Raw genomic sequence first — 15,953 nt, 5'->3', positions numbered from 1 at the left:
GGGGGACCTATTTGCCAGAAATTAGGTTATAAGCGGACTGCAGCACATGTGAAGTCCTACAGATGATTCGCCTTACAGCAGCAAGTCAGCAGTCAGTCCCATCGCTTAGTTCAATTTTGCTCAATACTGCCTAGTCCAGCTACAAAAATCTCAGCCACAAATAGCTACATAAAGTTTAAGCTCTGCTTAGTCTCCTACAAATTAGGAAATTCCAGGGACCAGTATCTTATGGAGTGTAATTTTCTACAGCTATGCGTTTGTTAAATCTCTGAATTCTTCTTATAAGTGTCTGTTTTTTTTTAAACATACAAGGGCTAAAGTATATTATTCTACATTCAAGTATACTTTTGATAATTAAACACAAAAATTAATTCTTGCCTTAACCGCATCTTAGAATCATTTCTTACAGTTCTGGCATTTTTTTAACAAATGTCCATATACATAAATGTACTCCTTTTTCTACTTACATTTCCAGAACTTTATTTACCTATTACTGAACTTTTGCACCTTTCCTGGAGGTAACTACAAGGGCACACACAGGCTGTACATCTACTACTGTTCCTACTACTTACATCATCAACAGCACTATCGTGACAGTAAACAGCAACTTAACCAGATGAAATCATGTACAAGGAATAAGTGTCTTTCAAGCAATTTACTCATGAAAAGGATCTGTACGCATTTAACGTCCCGAAAGGTAATAAAGAGTCACAGCTACGGAAATGAGGAAATCATGTATTTATATGAAAGAAATAAAACATTACAAAAAGAAAAGTAGCAATCCTTACTGATCTCACAACACAAGAATAAAACTAATTGTTTGGGTTCTACTCCTTTGAAAGATGACCTTAAACAGTTTGGTACACCATTTCCCCTTAACTGCCAGCAAGAAATGTGGAAAATTTTTTTTCTTCCATCTCCCAGAACAAGTCTAAGGACGTGCGGTTATAACTGTCCTTATCAAAGAACTGAAAAGTGGGCAATAAACATGACTAAAGTCAGTCTCCGCTGCAGCTCAAGTGCTTCATTCATCAGTGCTCCATTGGCTCTTCTGGCTTTTCTTCAGGTTCTTCAGGAGGAGGGGCAGTCTTAACAGGAAAGAGAAGATATAAATTATCATAAGCTTAATAAAAGTGTAAATATAAAATAGTGATTCTACTACAGTTATAGGTATAATTATTTAAATAAACATTATCTGTAAGTATACATATACATGCAAATATGCATACATAGGTCTACCTTAAATTGTCAATTGGTCAGAGTGTCGATTTAAAATATTAAATCTGAAACAGTGAATGCCTAGATCACTGTACAACGGGCAGTGGGGTTTTCCACTTTCCCAGCTGTACTGTGATTCTGGAGTTGGGGTGAGGGAGCCCCTTTAAAAAAAAAAATGCTTTACACTTTTTGTAGTTTCCGATTTTATGGATGGTTCTGTGTTCCAGGTTCATGTTTTGTGAGTATACAATCTTGCCAGTTGATATTTTAACTTGGATTCATGGACACCTACACATATAAACTTCAAAACTTGTTACTTCAATTTCTAAAATGCAGTTTGCTTCAGTCATATTCCTATCAAAAATTCCACAACAGATTCAACAGAGTTCTACAGTGAACAATGTCCTACATGACTATGCACATAAAATAAAAAAAAAAGGCTGCATGATGCAACACTGACATCTAACCTTAAGGCACACTGTCAGTAAAATGATTCACTGTAAAATATAAATGTCAATGCTTTCACCTAGGTTCAAGGATGAACTAAAGCAACTAAACAATGAACCAGACATTTAAGACCATCTACAGCAGATGGCACTCGCAGGTTTCCAAGAAGTCACTTCTGGTGAACCCCCCCCCAATACATGGCCCAGCATCAATAAACACAGATATTACTTAAGTAAAACAAAGGGCAGTCCCGTTTTTCTTCACGATGAAGGATAAAAGAGAAGTTATGACAAAGGATCAAATGAAAGCTAAAAACAGAACAAGAAAATTAAAGACAGTCAAACTCCTGGCACTAAGGATGAGTGAGAGAGTCCAACAATTGGATAAAAAAAGTGTTTACTATTACATTTTTCAATGTCAATGCATTAATCACTACAAGTAGACAAACCACACATCAATTTTTTTCTACAAAATAAACTTGGGCAAGCAACTATCAAAAGACTGCATCCCATGTTCTCACATGACAAATGACATTTCACTGCCACAGAAGGGAACAACTCCTCAGTCCCATCAGGTTCTTTCTTGAAAGAGGTCTGACCGATGCTTCAAATGAGGAGGAGAACCTCCTTAGGAACAAAAGTTAATGAAAAGAAAAAGCCACAAGGCAGCCACACTGGGGAAAGGAACTATAAATCAAAATGAGATTTCATCTTGAAAGGGTTCTTAGGAAAAAGCCAGCTGTACCTACACTGCAAAGTGGTCACTGAAACAAGATCCAACATTAAATTTGGAAGATTGAGCACTGTCAACACCTTCCTCTGCTGGTATGAGAACACCTGTTAGCCTACCACGGTTAGATTAGGCATCTTACTTTGCACTTACCTTGGCGCACTAAATTATTGCATAACTCATCCTTTGTAGTTGAACAACTCTTTACTCATGTTAGTGACACCACTTCTATAATGCATTGAGGTTTCGCTTCAACAGTTAAATATTTGTCTTCACACCAGAAAGAAACAAACAAATCTTTATTCAAGGATGAACTGGCAAAAAACAGTAACTTTAAGAAAAAGACAGACCAGAATACTACAGAAATGTGTGCCAAAGTTTTGGCCGGAGACAGAAGTTTAAAGCATTGCAAGAAAATGAATAATTCTGATGATGCAAGGATATAGAAAACAGTGCAAAGGGCAAGTGGATGAAACATGGGAAAAGGCAGCAGTCACGCTTAATGAACATTGGCTTGGCTGTGTACAGGATACAAGATAGGTTTCATAGTTAAACCAGTTTAAATTTTTAAGAATAGGTTCTACTGCAGATGGGACAAGGATATCAAATGTATCAATGCATTATGGACATGGTGTATATAATAGGAGGAAGGTGAAGATGACAGATTGCTGTACACAAACTAGAAGATCTAATGAATTTAGTTGAAATTTATGGGTAAGGAAGGGTGGAGGGTTTATTGGCTGCAAGACTTGAAAAACTACAAAGTGCATGACTAGGTGTCAAATACTGAATGTGTAGGTGATGCTACTAAAGAAAAAAAAAAAAAAAGTGGAAAGCTGGAAGTAAGCTTGAAAGACTGTTGAGGTTTGAGGCTTCATGCAAATGTCTTACATGAATGACAGGGTTTAACAGCTCCGGAGACAAAAGGGGATCATAACAGGAATATGTGGATAAGATGTACACAGCCGGACTGTAAGTCAAAATTAAATGTCAGAAAGATGAAGTGGGGTTTAGCCACAGATCTTTTATCTCATCAGATATGAGGTGCAATAAGGTTATTCAGTGTGCAAAATATAGAGGAGTAAGAATGGACAGGACTATAGTTCTGATGTTTAATTCAACGAGCTTCAGCTTGCAGTATTCTCTTCATTCACTCAATTTCAAGTTGCATGCTATGCAACTCTGCAAGTCTGGTGCCAAGTGACCTTTGATGCGACAGGTACTAGTAAAGTACAGTTGTGTACACTTACTATAAATGTTCAAGTGTATTTACTGTTGCAGTCCTCGCATATGGGTTATCCAGCTCCCGGTAGCCCTGAGTCGGCCCGAATACCAGAGTCCTTGATATATGACGTCGGCTGCCGCTGGTTGTAAAACTGATGTCAGTACGCCATTTCCTCAGTTTTTCTTGCCTTAACTGTCAGGAACCCCCAAAAGAAGGCCAATTCATGAATGCTAGCACCCTGGACACGTCGTACAAACAATAAAAATCCATAGTCTGTGCCTTAGGAGGGTGGGAAACCAGGACTGCAACAGTGAATACACTCAAACATCTACATTTATGGTAAGTGTACACAACTGTACTATGTTCTTCGTGTTTCACTGTTGCAGTCCTCACATATGTATTGATTCCCAAAGCCCAGTAAGAAGACAAAGGAGGGATGAAGGATCACAGATTAAGGGTTGGTAAGGAGGCCCTGCAAAAAGTACAGTTGTGTACACGTACCATAAATGTAGATGTGGGAGTGTATTCACTGTTGCAGTCATCACATTTGGGCTATCTGCCTGCAGGTAGCCCTCAGCCGGCCTGAATACCAGAGTCTTCGGATTCTTGCATTGGATACTGTCTCTTCTTCCATGATGTCAGGTCATCAGGGGGTATAAAACATGCAGACGACACCATTACATCAGTTTTTCTTGCGCCAGGTGTCATGAGCCCGTATAATGGGAAGCAATTATATGTTATGGTACACCTCCATCAAAAAGCAAATGCACCAGAAAAACTTAAATATACCAAACAAGAAGGAAAGGTAGAGCCAAGAGAAGTCAGGTGCTGGAGGGAGGGTAACCAGGACTGCAACAGTAAATACACTCGAACATCTACATTTATGGTAAGTGTACACAACTGTACTATGTTTTTCGTGTTTCACTGTTGCAGTCATCACATTTGGGTTGATTCCCAAAGCTAAGGAAGGGAGGAGGAAGGTAAAGAGCATTAGGGCCAACTATTAATCCCTGCAAGACTGCAGTGGCAAAACCAGCTCTGGATTTAGAAAAAATAGGCATGTGGCAATGCCTGGTGAAAGTATGTACAGAGTTCCAGGTAGCAGCTTCTAGGATGTCCCTGGTAGGGACTCCTCTGAGAAAGGCTGCAGAGGTAGATGCAGCCCTGGTGGAATGTGATCTTATCCCCTGTGGAGTAGGTTTTCCATGGTGCTTGTAGCAGAAATGAATGCAATGGGCTATCCATTTGGAAATGGTTTGCTTTGAAATGGCCTTCCCCTCTACCCCTGCAGCAAAGCCAACTAGCAGCTGTTCAGATTTTCTGAGAGGCTTAGTCCTGTCCGAATAAAATCCAAGTTGTCTGTACACGTCCAGGGAGTGCAGTATTCGTTCCCCTTTGTTTTGTGGATTAGGGAAAAGGAAGGCAAATGAATGGACTGATTTAGGGACACACTAGACACCACCTTGGGCATAAAGGAAGGGTTGGGTCCTGAGTGAAACCCTGTCTGCATGGAAGATAATGAAGGGTTCCCATTGCCATGAGGGCCTGTAATTCAGACACTCTTCTAACTGACGTGATGGCTAGAAGGAAGGCTGTTTTCCAAGAAAGGAATTTCAACTCTGCTGTTGCAGCTGGCTCAAAGGGGGGGGGGGGGTGATCTTTTCCAATACAAAGTTAAGGTCCCAGGCTGGAGTGGATGCACTCCTGGGGGGGGGGGGGGGTCTTAAATTTCTGGCCCCTCTAAGGAAATGTTTTAACACGGGGTGAGAGAAGAGGGGTGGCACGGTATTATAATGACTGAAATGGCAGAGGCATGAATTTTAATTGACGAGGACAGGCCCTTGTGGAGCATTTCTGTTCTATACTGAAGAATATGAGGTAAGCTGGGCATCGCTGTGCCCATCCTCCGAGTCTGGCTCCAGGAACAGTATCTTTTCCACTTTTCAGCATAGGATTTTCTAGTACTAGGCCTCCTTGCCTCCAGAATGACATCTAACACCTGCTTACTGAAGGATGCTATTGGAGAGCTCAAGAATTAGCCAGGCTGCAAGGGTCAGGGTTTGAAGCTGAGGGTGCAACATCTGGCCCGCCTACTGGGACAGCAGGGAAAGGGTCTGAGGCAGGTACCATGGTTCCAGCAGTGTCATACTGCACAAGAGGAGGTACCAGTGCTGGCGTGGCCAGTCTGGCGCAATAAATATTACCCTTGGCTTACCCTGTTTGATCTTTAGCAGAACCTTCGAGAGGAGAGGCAGAGGGGGAAAGGCATAAACAGAGAGGCTTTCCCAGGTAAAGGACAGGGCATCCACTTTCCAAACTTGACTGTGGTGAGTCCTTGTGCAGAATCTGTCCAATTGGCAGTTCTGAAGGGAGGCAAACAGGTCTACCTCTGGAGTCCACCATTTGCTCAAGAAGTTGAATATTTTTGGTTCTAGTCTCCATTCGTGTGGGCCCATGAGATTTCTGCTTAAGTCGTCTGCCAGTGAATTTAGCTTGCCTGGCAGGAATTGAGCTTGTAGGTGCACTTGGTAGCTCAAGGCCGTGTTCCACAGAGCCATGGCTAGTCTACAGAGAGGGTACGAGTGGGTTCCCCCCTGCTTATGTTCCACATAACTGTGGTGTTGTCTGTCTTTACCAATAGCTGTCCTGGAAGAATGCGGTCTTTGAAGGCTGTCAGGGAATTCTGTACAGCTAACATTTCTTTTTGATTGATATGCAGGTGCATCTGTCTCTGGTTCCATTTGCCCTGAATGCACTGCCCTGCCAAGTGAGTCCCCATGCATAGTCTGATGCGTCTGTTAGGGTTTGGGCAGCAGGGGGTAGAGTGAAGTGGAGCCCCCTTGTTGTGGTAGCAGGCCTCTCCCCACCAAAGGAACTCTGTCTTTATACAAGGAATGATAGGAATCATTGATTCCAGGTCCTGAGAATGCTGACACCATAGGCTTTTTAGACACCACTGTAGTTTCCTCATATGCAGTCTTGCATATGGAATTAGTAGAATGCAAGAGGCCATGAACCCCAGGGCTTGCAGAATTTTCCTTGCAGACAGCTGGGGTTTTGTGGCCAATAGCTTGAAGTAAGTTGTCAAATAAACTTGTTTCTCCAGAGTTAGGAAAGCCATCTGGGAAGTTGTGTTCATGCTTGCTCTCAGGAATACAATCTGTTGGCAGGGTACTAGGTGAGATGTTTTTGTTTATGGTGTACCCCAGTGAGGTTAGAAGTTTCTTTACAAATGCCAAGTGTTGTAATAGCAAGTCCTGGCTTTCTGCCTGAATCAAGACAATTGTCCAGCTATGGGTATATCTGAATATTTCTCTGCCTGCAAAATGCAATGGCTGGAGCTAGACACTTTCTGAATACCCTTGACGCAGTAGATAAGCCAAAGGGAAATGCAGAGAACTGATGGTGCATGGAGCCTGCCCTGAAGCGTAGGTACTTCCTGCAAGATTCCCTTATTGGAATGTGCAGGTAAGCTTCCTTTAAGTCTAAGGTTGCCAGACAGGCATCTTTGCCTAGCATAGGAAGAAGTTGTTGAAGTGTTAACATTTTGGAATTATAAGAAAGGTGTTTAGAATAGAGAGGTCCAGGATAGGATGCCAGGAGCTGTCTTTTCTGGGACCAGGAAAAGTCTTGAATAAAAACCTTGTCCCCTTTCTTCTGCTGGGACAGGTTGAATTGCCCTGATACTTAGGAGAGAGAGAACTTGCTTTTGGGCCTCCGCCCACTAATTTGGGGGTAGGTCTGGCCAACCGTTTGGGGTTGGTAGGGTGTGGAAGTGGAATCTGTATCCTTGGGGAAACTATGTTCAAAACCCATTTGTCCTGGGTAATGAGTTCCCAGTTTTTTGCATGCAGGGCGAGCTTTCCTCCTAAGGGAGCAGGCAGTTGAGCTGGGCTTGGAAGGGTTAAGGTTAAGTCATTGTGCCATTTTTCTGTACGGGGGTGGCTTACTACTCCCTGCTTTGAAAGTGGGAGCCCTCCACTGCTTACGTCTCTGCACAGCCAGAGACTGTAACGTAGGTGGGTCTGCTGTTCCTGGGTTTGGACTGAGAAGGCCTGGAAGAGACTGGAAAGGACCAGTTCTTTGAAAGCCAAGGTCTACTAAATCTGGGAGGCTGTACTTGCAGGAAATCTTTAACAGTTTGCATAGATTTAGCTTTTTCCTCCATCTTTTTGAGGACTACTTCTGCTTTGTTGCCAAAAAGGCAGTCTTGGTTTAAGGGAGCATCCAGTAATTTAGCTTTAACATGATCTGGCAAGTTTTGTTCCTTAAGCCAAGCATGCCTCCTAAGTACAGACCCAGTGACATGAGTCCTGCAAGATGCTTCTAAAGCTTCAAAACCACACTGCAAGGTATGTTTACCAACTTGTTCTGCAGAATGCATTAAATCCTGTAATTCTGTGTGTTCAGCACAGTCAGGAATCAACATCATTTTCTGTTTAAGTAGTCCCATAATATGCTGATACTTGTAACATATGAAACTGGCAATTTATAGCCCTAATGGCCAAGGTAGCAGAAATGTATATCTTCTTAAGCCATCTATCTAAGGCTCTCTAGAATCTCTATCCGAGGGGGTAGGATTTTTGGCAGCAGTAGCCTTTGTGCCTTTTGGTCCTTGGGAAATGGTCTCTGGATCTGCAGTAGGAATCTTGAAGAGGAACTTGTGAGAGCCTCTGCAATACCTGTCAGGTTTTCTGGGAGATGGAGGTAAAGCGTCTGGGGAAAGGCTAAATTCCAAGAAAGCATCATCTACAATGTCCAGAACAGGAGGGATAGCTAAAGGCCTGTGTTGAGGAAGGACTAAGAATTCTCTAAGTCTCTTTTTGGAGTCAGAGTAATCCTGTCTTTCCCAGCGGAAATGTTCCCTACGTGTGTGCAAGGCTTCACCAAAGAAAAATCTTCTGGAGGGGAAGTAGAGGGAATGGAATCCTCTGCATCAGAATCCTCATAGGTAGATAAAGGCAAATTATGGTAATCAGAAGGAGCAGAAATATCAGATTCCTGATCAGAAGAATCAGAAGGAAACTCAGTTCTAGGTCTCAGAGTGGGGAAGACTGGCTTCCCCTAATTAAGGTAATAAGGTCTTCAGCCATTCTAAGCATTTGTTTTTTTAGGCATATGGGCCTGAGCCTGCGGTTTGGACGTCGGTTTCCTAGGCATGGTGCGAGTTTTAGGCCTTGATGAAGACAATGGCATCTGTTTAAAATGCAAGTCTGTAGGCCTGAATACACCCTCAGAAGCCGGTGCCTGCACAGAGTCTCCGGACCCATCCAAGGTAGAGACATCCGCAGGTTCCATAGTGAAGAAGCATCTCGAGGCATACTGGACTCCAAAAGGGTCTCAGTAGAGGCCTGCGAATCTGAAGCAGCGGGTATCAGGGGCTGCGAAAGTGCCTCACTGAGTACCAGCGGACTGGCGACTAGTTTAACGGAAGTGTCGTCGGCAGTTTTGGACCTATGCAGTCTGTCTGTGTCTTTATCCTTACGTTTTTTTCAGATCATCGGTAGTCGGATGGCTTAACAAAGCCATTTCAGAGTACTGAAAGTAATTTGCTGCAAAGATAGCCTGACGACGAATAGTTCGGGGGTTGAACAAGGCACAAAACTGACAGTGAGGGACGTCGTGGTCTGGCCTAAATGAGGAATGCAGTACGAATGAAAATCTCTATGAGTTATATGCTATCCACAGGTAAGACAATTGTTAACTTTTACTGACATCGACTGGAGCAAGAAAAAGGATCCCCAACGGGGTACTTATCTTTTTTGAAGACTTCGGATCTGAAACGCAAACAAAAATTTCGGGAGTCGGCAGACTGGCACTTGCGAACTGCTTCTGCTTCGGGCACCGCACGGCAAGAAAGACTGACGTGATGGTGTCGGCTGCATGTTTTATACCCCTGAAGACCTTACGTCATGGAAAAAGAGACAGCATCCAACGCAGGAATCCGAAGACTCTGATATTCAGGTCAGCTGAGGGCTACCTGCAGGCAGATAGCCCAAATATGATGACTGCAACAGTGAAACGTGAAGAACATCTGCAGAGACAAAACCAGCCCTGGATTTAGAAAACAAAGGTAGATTGTAATGCTTTGTGAAATTATGGACAGACGACCAAGTAGCTCCTTCTAGAATGTCCTTAGTGGGCACACCTCTCAGAAAGGCTGCAGAGGTAGAGGCTGCTCTAGTAGAATGGGTCCTAATACCCTGAGGGGGAACCTTTCCATGCTGCAGGTAACAAAAGTGAATACAATGAGCAATCCTTTTAGAGATGGTTTGTTTTGAAACAGCTTTACCCTGAGCCCCAGGAGCAAAACTAACCAATAACTTCAGATTTTCAAAAGGATTTAGCCCTAAGTAAAATTTCAGCTGTCTATGCACATCAAGAGAGTGCAGAATCCTTTACCCTTTACTTTGGGGATTGTTGAAAACTGTAGGCAGGTGAATAGACTGGCTAAGGGTTAAAATGGAAACTACCTTAGGCATAAAGGAGGGATTGGTTCTCAGAGAAACCCGGCCTGAGTGAAAAATAATGAAAGGTTCTACTGCCATTAAGGCTTGCAGCTCAGATACCCTTCTACCTGAAGTAATAGCTAAAAGGAAAGCAGTCTTCCAGGATAGAAACTTCAAATCTGCAGAGGCAGCTGGTTCAAAGGGAGGCACAGTAAGTTTTTCCAGGACAAAATTAAGATCCCAAGCAGGAGTAGTTCTTCTGGGAGGTCTAAGATTACTAGCTCCCCTCAGGAACGGTTTCATCAAGGGGTGAAAAAAAATGGGTTGCTCAAAAGAACAATGAGCCGAAATTGCTGAAGCGTGAATTTTGATTGAAGAAAAAGAAAGTCCACCATTAAGCAATCCTGCTAGGTAGTCAAGAATGAGTGAAAGAGAAGGATGAGAAGAGTCTTCTCCTTTAGCTAGCATCCAAGAGCAAAATCTCTTCCATTTATCTGCACAGGATTTTCTTGTGCTAGGCCTCCTGGCCTAATGAAGAACTTCAACCACCTGTTGGGAAAGATTTAAGGTATTAGCCAAGCAGTTAAATGCAGAGTTTGAAGATGAGGGTGAAGGAACTTTCCCCCTCCCTGAACCAACAGATCAGGTACCAAGGGAAGATGCCAAGGCTGAGCCTGGGAAAGACTGCGAAGGAAGTGAATCCAATGCTGCCTGGGCTAATCTGAAGCTATCAGAATAGCCTTTGTTTTTTTGTCCCTTATCTTTAGCAGCACTCTGGGAAGAAGAGGCAGAAGAGGGAATGCATAAACTGAGAGATGTGTCCATGGGAAGGACAACGCATTCACCCTCCAAGCTTTGTTGTGAAACTTCCTGGTGCAGAAGGTTGGAAGGAGATGATTGGTGTGAGAGGAGAAAAGATCCACGTGTGGGGTGCCCCAATGATGAATGATGCGATGGAAAATGCTCCTGCTCAGTTGCCGCTCATGAGGATCCAGAACATGTCTGCTCAAATGATCCGCCAAGGAGTTTAAACTCCCTGGAAGATAGTGGGCTATTAGATGTAAGCCCATGGATGCTGCTATGGACCATAGTCTCATGCTTTGTGTGCACAAGGGGTAAGAGTGAGTCCCCCCCTTGCTTGTTGATGTACCACATGACTATGGTATTGTTTGTCCTGATTAGCAGAGTCCTAGGGTAGAGTAGGTCCTGGAAAGCCAGCAAGGCCTGCTTCACTGCCATCAATTCTTTTAAGTTAATGTGCAGATAAATCTGCTGGGTGCTCCAAGTCCCCTGTATGACCCTGCCCTCCAGATGAGCCCCCCCATGCAACATCTGAGGCATCTGTGGTGAGAGTCTGGCTGGCAGGCGGTGGGTGGAAAGGCAGACCCTTGTTCTGAGAACAGGCTGTCGCCCACCAGAGGAACTCCATTTGTAGACAGGGAATCAGGGGAAGAATCAAGTCCAAGTCCTGTGTGTGTTGACACCAAAGGTTCTTGAGGTACAACTGAAGTTTTCTCATATGCAGCCTTGCATATGGGATCATCAAAATACATGAAGCCATGAACCCCAGTGCTTGCAGGAATTGCCTTGCAGAGAGCTGGGTCATGCTTGCCAAGTTCATGAAGTAAGCGGAAAGATCAGCTTGCTTCTGTTGAGGGAGGAAAACCATCTGGGTGGCTGTATTCAGACTCGCTCCCAAGAAAACAATCTCCCTTGAAGGAACCAAGTTTGACTTCTTTTCACTGTGTGTGTAACCCAAAGAGGTGAGTGTGTTCTTCACAAAATCCAAATCGTTTTCTAATTGTTCTGGGGAGTTTGCTTAAATGAGATAGTCGTCCAGGTAAGGATAAATCTGGATGTTTCTCTGCCTGAAAAAAAGCAATGGCAGGAGCAAGGCACTTCGTAAAAACTCTGGGAGCAGTAGACAAGCCAAGGGGCAATGCAGAGAATTGAAAGTGTTGCTCCCCAGCCCTGAAGCGAAGGAACTGCCTGCAACTTTCCCTTGTTGCGATGTGCAGATAAGCCTCCTTGAGATCCAAAGTTACCAGCCATGAATCCTTGCCCAGCATTGGTAGTAATTGTTGAAGGGTGAGCATCTTGAATTTGGGAATCACCAGAAAAGTGTTTAGAATGGACAGATCCAGAATAGGGCGCCAGGTACCCTCTTTCTTGGGTACCAGAAAAAGCCTTGAATAAAAACCTAGGCTTGTCTGATTTGCAGGAACTGGCTCTATGGCCCCCACAGTCAGTACAGAAGAAATCTGAGTTTCTACCTTTGCCTTGAGAGTTTTGGGTATGTCTGGGTACCCTTGTAAAACAAACAGAGAAGGTGTGAAAGTAAAACTTGTAACCTTGGTGTACTATATTGAGCACGCATTTGTCGTCTGTGATGGTAGACCATACCTTTGCGAACCTGGCTAACCTTCCCCGCAAAGGAAACCCAGGGTCCGCAGAGGTAGGCACAGGAAGGAAGGAGTCATTGAGAATGCTTGCTTTGGGAAGCTGGCTTACAACTCCCTGATTTAGCAGAAGAAGAATGCCATTGTTTAGCCCTTTGAGGGGCAGAAGCCTGTCCTCTGGAAGATCTGAAACCCCTAGGCCTAGAGTGACCCTGCTTGCCAGGATCAGGGAAAGACCAATTCTTGGAAAGATAATGCCTACTAAACCGAGGAGGCTGAACCCGAAGGAAATCTTTTAGGTTGCATAGATTTTGCCTTATCCTCCAACTTTTTCAGTACCTCCTCAGCCTTATTACCAAAAAGATTGTCCTTGTGCAAAGGAACATCCAGCAATTTAGACTTAACTAGTTCAGAAAGAGGCTGTTCCCTGCGCCAAGCATGCCTTCTAATTATGGAACCAGTGGGTGCTGCTCTGCAGGAAGAATCCAAAGTGCCAAAACCACAATGAAGTGAATGCTTATTAACTAAAGTGGCAGAATTCAGTAACTCTTGTAAATCTTTCTGTCATGATAAGAATATCTCCAAGTTTAGACTTAATAGCCTCCAACATATGCTGCTGATACTTAAGCATGTGAAAGAGACAATTCATGGATCTAATGGCAAGAGTTGCAGAAGTATAGACTTTTTTACCCCACCTGTCCAAAGCCCTAGACTCCTTATCAGAAGGCACGGGGTTTCTAGCAGTAGTAACCTTAACACCCTTGGGGCCTTGAGAAATAACTTCTGGATCAGCAGTAGGGTTTCTGAAAAGGAATTTATGATATTCAGGAACCCTGTAATATCTATCTGGTTTTCTGGAGGCAGGAGGAACAGAATTAGGAGTTAAAGAATTTTCCATGAAAACATCATCCACAACTTCCAGAACTGGAGGCATAGCCAGAGGCTTATGTTGTGTCAAATCTAAAAATTCTCTGATTCTTTTCTTAGACTGTGGAAAATCCTGACATTCCCATTTAAATTGCTCCCTAAGAGTATTCAAAGTATTCCCAAAGGAAAAATCTTCTGGAGGGGAGGCAGAAGGGATAGAGTCCTCAGCATCAGAATCCTCAAAGGCAGAAAAAAGTTGAGAATTTCCTTCTTCACCAGCAGACATACTGGAAATCTCAGAATCCGAGACAGACAAAACATCAGGAGATAATTCCCTAGCCCTCTTTGAAAGGGGGGGGGGTGAGAGCCCCTAATAAGGGAAAGAAGATCACCAGCCATCTTTACCAACTGGGACTGAAGTACAGGAGGGGAGGCCGATGCCTGTTTGTGAGTAGGTTTGCGGCTGGAAGGTTTGCTAGCAATCCGAAGGGACTCGGAAGGCCTAGCAACTGCAAAAGTCTGAGCTAAGGTAGTCGGTCTGGTTCTGGTCTCATGTCAAAAAGAGGCAGCGTCAGAAGCCGGTGCCTGCAAAGCGGCTCCGGACCCATCTGAAGCAGCAACAGGCGGAGGGTCTGAAGACAAAATAGCAGCCTGTGGCATGGAGGACTCCGTAAAGGTCTCTGCAGAGGCTTGCGGCTGAAAATCTGCGGACTGCAGGGGCTGCGAAAGCGACTCACGACTACCGCTGTACTGACTACCAATTTCACCGGTGCGTCATCAGTAGATTTAACCCTAGGCCTGTCGCAGTCCTTGTCTTTGCGTTTCCTAGGAAGATCCGAAGTCGGGGAGACCAGAAGACGCCATACCGACGAACTTAGGCCAGACTATGAAATGCTTATACAAAATCTTAGCTCTACAGCGTATGGTACGCAGGTTAAAGGAAGCACAGAGATTGCAGTTAGGGACGTCGTGCTCAAGGCCCAAACAAGTTATACAACAGGAATGGAAATCACGGTGCAGAATCGGTTTTATGGATTCTTCTGATGGTTTGCCTAGGATTCCCAAAGCTGAAGTAAATGGTAGAGGCAGTCAAGACGACTGGGGGCTGGCTAGGATGCCCTGCAAGACTGCTGTGGCAAAGCCTGCCCTGGATTTGGAGAAGATAGGCAGGTGGTAATGCTTGGTGAAGGTATGAACAGATGTCCATGTTGCAGCCTCCAGGATGTCCCTGGTGGGGACCCCTCAGAGGAAAACTGCAGAGGTGCAGGTTGCTCTGGTAGAATGTGTCCTGACCGCCTTGGGGGGAGGTTTCCTGTGTTGCTTGTAGCAGAAATGCATGCAGTGTGCTATCCATTTGTAAATGGTTTGTTTGGATATGGCCTTTCTCCCTGCTTCTGCAACAAAACGAACAATTGATCAGTCTTTTCTAAACGATTTAGTCCTGTCTAGGTAGAATCTGAGCTGCCTGTGCACATCAAGAGAGTGCAGTATCCTTTCCCCCTTGTTTTGTGGGTTTGGGAAAAAAGTGGGCAAATGAATGGATTGGTTGAGAGCCACACTGGACACCACTTTTGGCATGAAGGATGAGCTAGTCCTGAGGGACAACTTGTCAGCACAGAAAATGATGAAAGGCTCTACAGCCATTAGTGCTTGTAGCTGGGATACTCTTCTTGCAGAAGTGATGGCCAGAAGCAAGCCTGTCTTCCAAAAGACTAACTCTGCTGACGCTGCTGGTTCAAAGGGGGGCAGGGTGAGCTTTTCCAACACAAAGTTTAGGTCCCAAGCTGAGGTGGGTGCTCTTCTGGGTGGTCTCAAGTTGTTAGCCCTTCTTAGGAACTGTTTGATGACAGGGTGTGAGAAAAGAGGTGGCTCTGTGCTGAAATGAGCAGAAATAGCAGAGGCATGAATTTTAATAGAAGGATAGAATCCTGTGTAGTATGTCAGCAAGGTAATCCAAGATGAGAGGTAGGGAGGGATGTGCCATCCCGGCTCCCTTAGTCTGGATCCTGGTGCAAAACCTTTTCCACTTTTCAGCATAAGACTTTATAGTGCTAGGGTATCTGGCCTCACGTATAACATCTAGAACTTTGAATCATTCCAAGAAATGACTAAAAAGCTTACGGCCACGGAGTCTCCAATAAGTGCCCGTTCACCAAAAGGACGATAATGTGAGATAAGTCCAACAATCCAACAGCCACCTCACTAATAAAACATAATTTTATTGATAATACAAACTGAAATTGAGAGTTAAGTGCTTTCACCCATCCTAGTGGGCTTCATCAGAACAATGTATCAATTCAAAAGATGCCTTAAATAACTTCTTTGGCGCCCAGACATTCAAACTTTTAAAGGTATATAAACTATTTAGATTCATTGCATTTCAAACATATTAATACAAAACTTTTGATGAATATTAATATATTAGAATATGTTTGTGATAACCTACATATCTGAATAAAAAATCTTTGTATATAAATCAAGACAGTCACTCTAGCCTATCATCCTGAATTTAAAAGGCACCAAAAACAACATATTTGATGATCGTATATCATCTACGAGTAAAACATATCAAATGAAGTATTGAATATAAAAAATATAGCATATATTGTGATATAACTT

General features: G+C 43.8%; 1 protein-coding gene across 4 annotated transcripts in view; it reads right to left on the bottom strand.

Moving 5' to 3' along the window:
* Positions 1-723: 723 nt before the first annotated feature.
* The window catches only part of PSMA1 (proteasome 20S subunit alpha 1), a 416,885-nt gene continuing 401,655 nt past the window's right edge, over positions 724-15,953 (bottom strand). For all 4 annotated transcript variants that reach the window (XM_044082794.1, XM_044082790.1, XM_044082793.1 and 1 more), the window contains exon 10: positions 724-1,088. In XM_044082794.1, the coding sequence (XP_043938729.1) occupies positions 1,032-1,088 (57 nt within the window). In that variant the 3' untranslated portion in view covers positions 724-1,031. The remainder of the gene's footprint in view (positions 1,089-15,953) is intronic.

This window comes from Protopterus annectens, chromosome 9.part0, assembly GCF_019279795.1.
Source record: "Protopterus annectens isolate FY-2018-M chromosome 9.part0, PAN1.0, whole genome shotgun sequence".
In the NCBI taxonomy this organism is placed as follows: domain Eukaryota; kingdom Metazoa; phylum Chordata; order Ceratodontiformes; family Protopteridae; genus Protopterus; species Protopterus annectens.
This window is presented reverse-complemented; position numbering and strand designations above follow the sequence as displayed.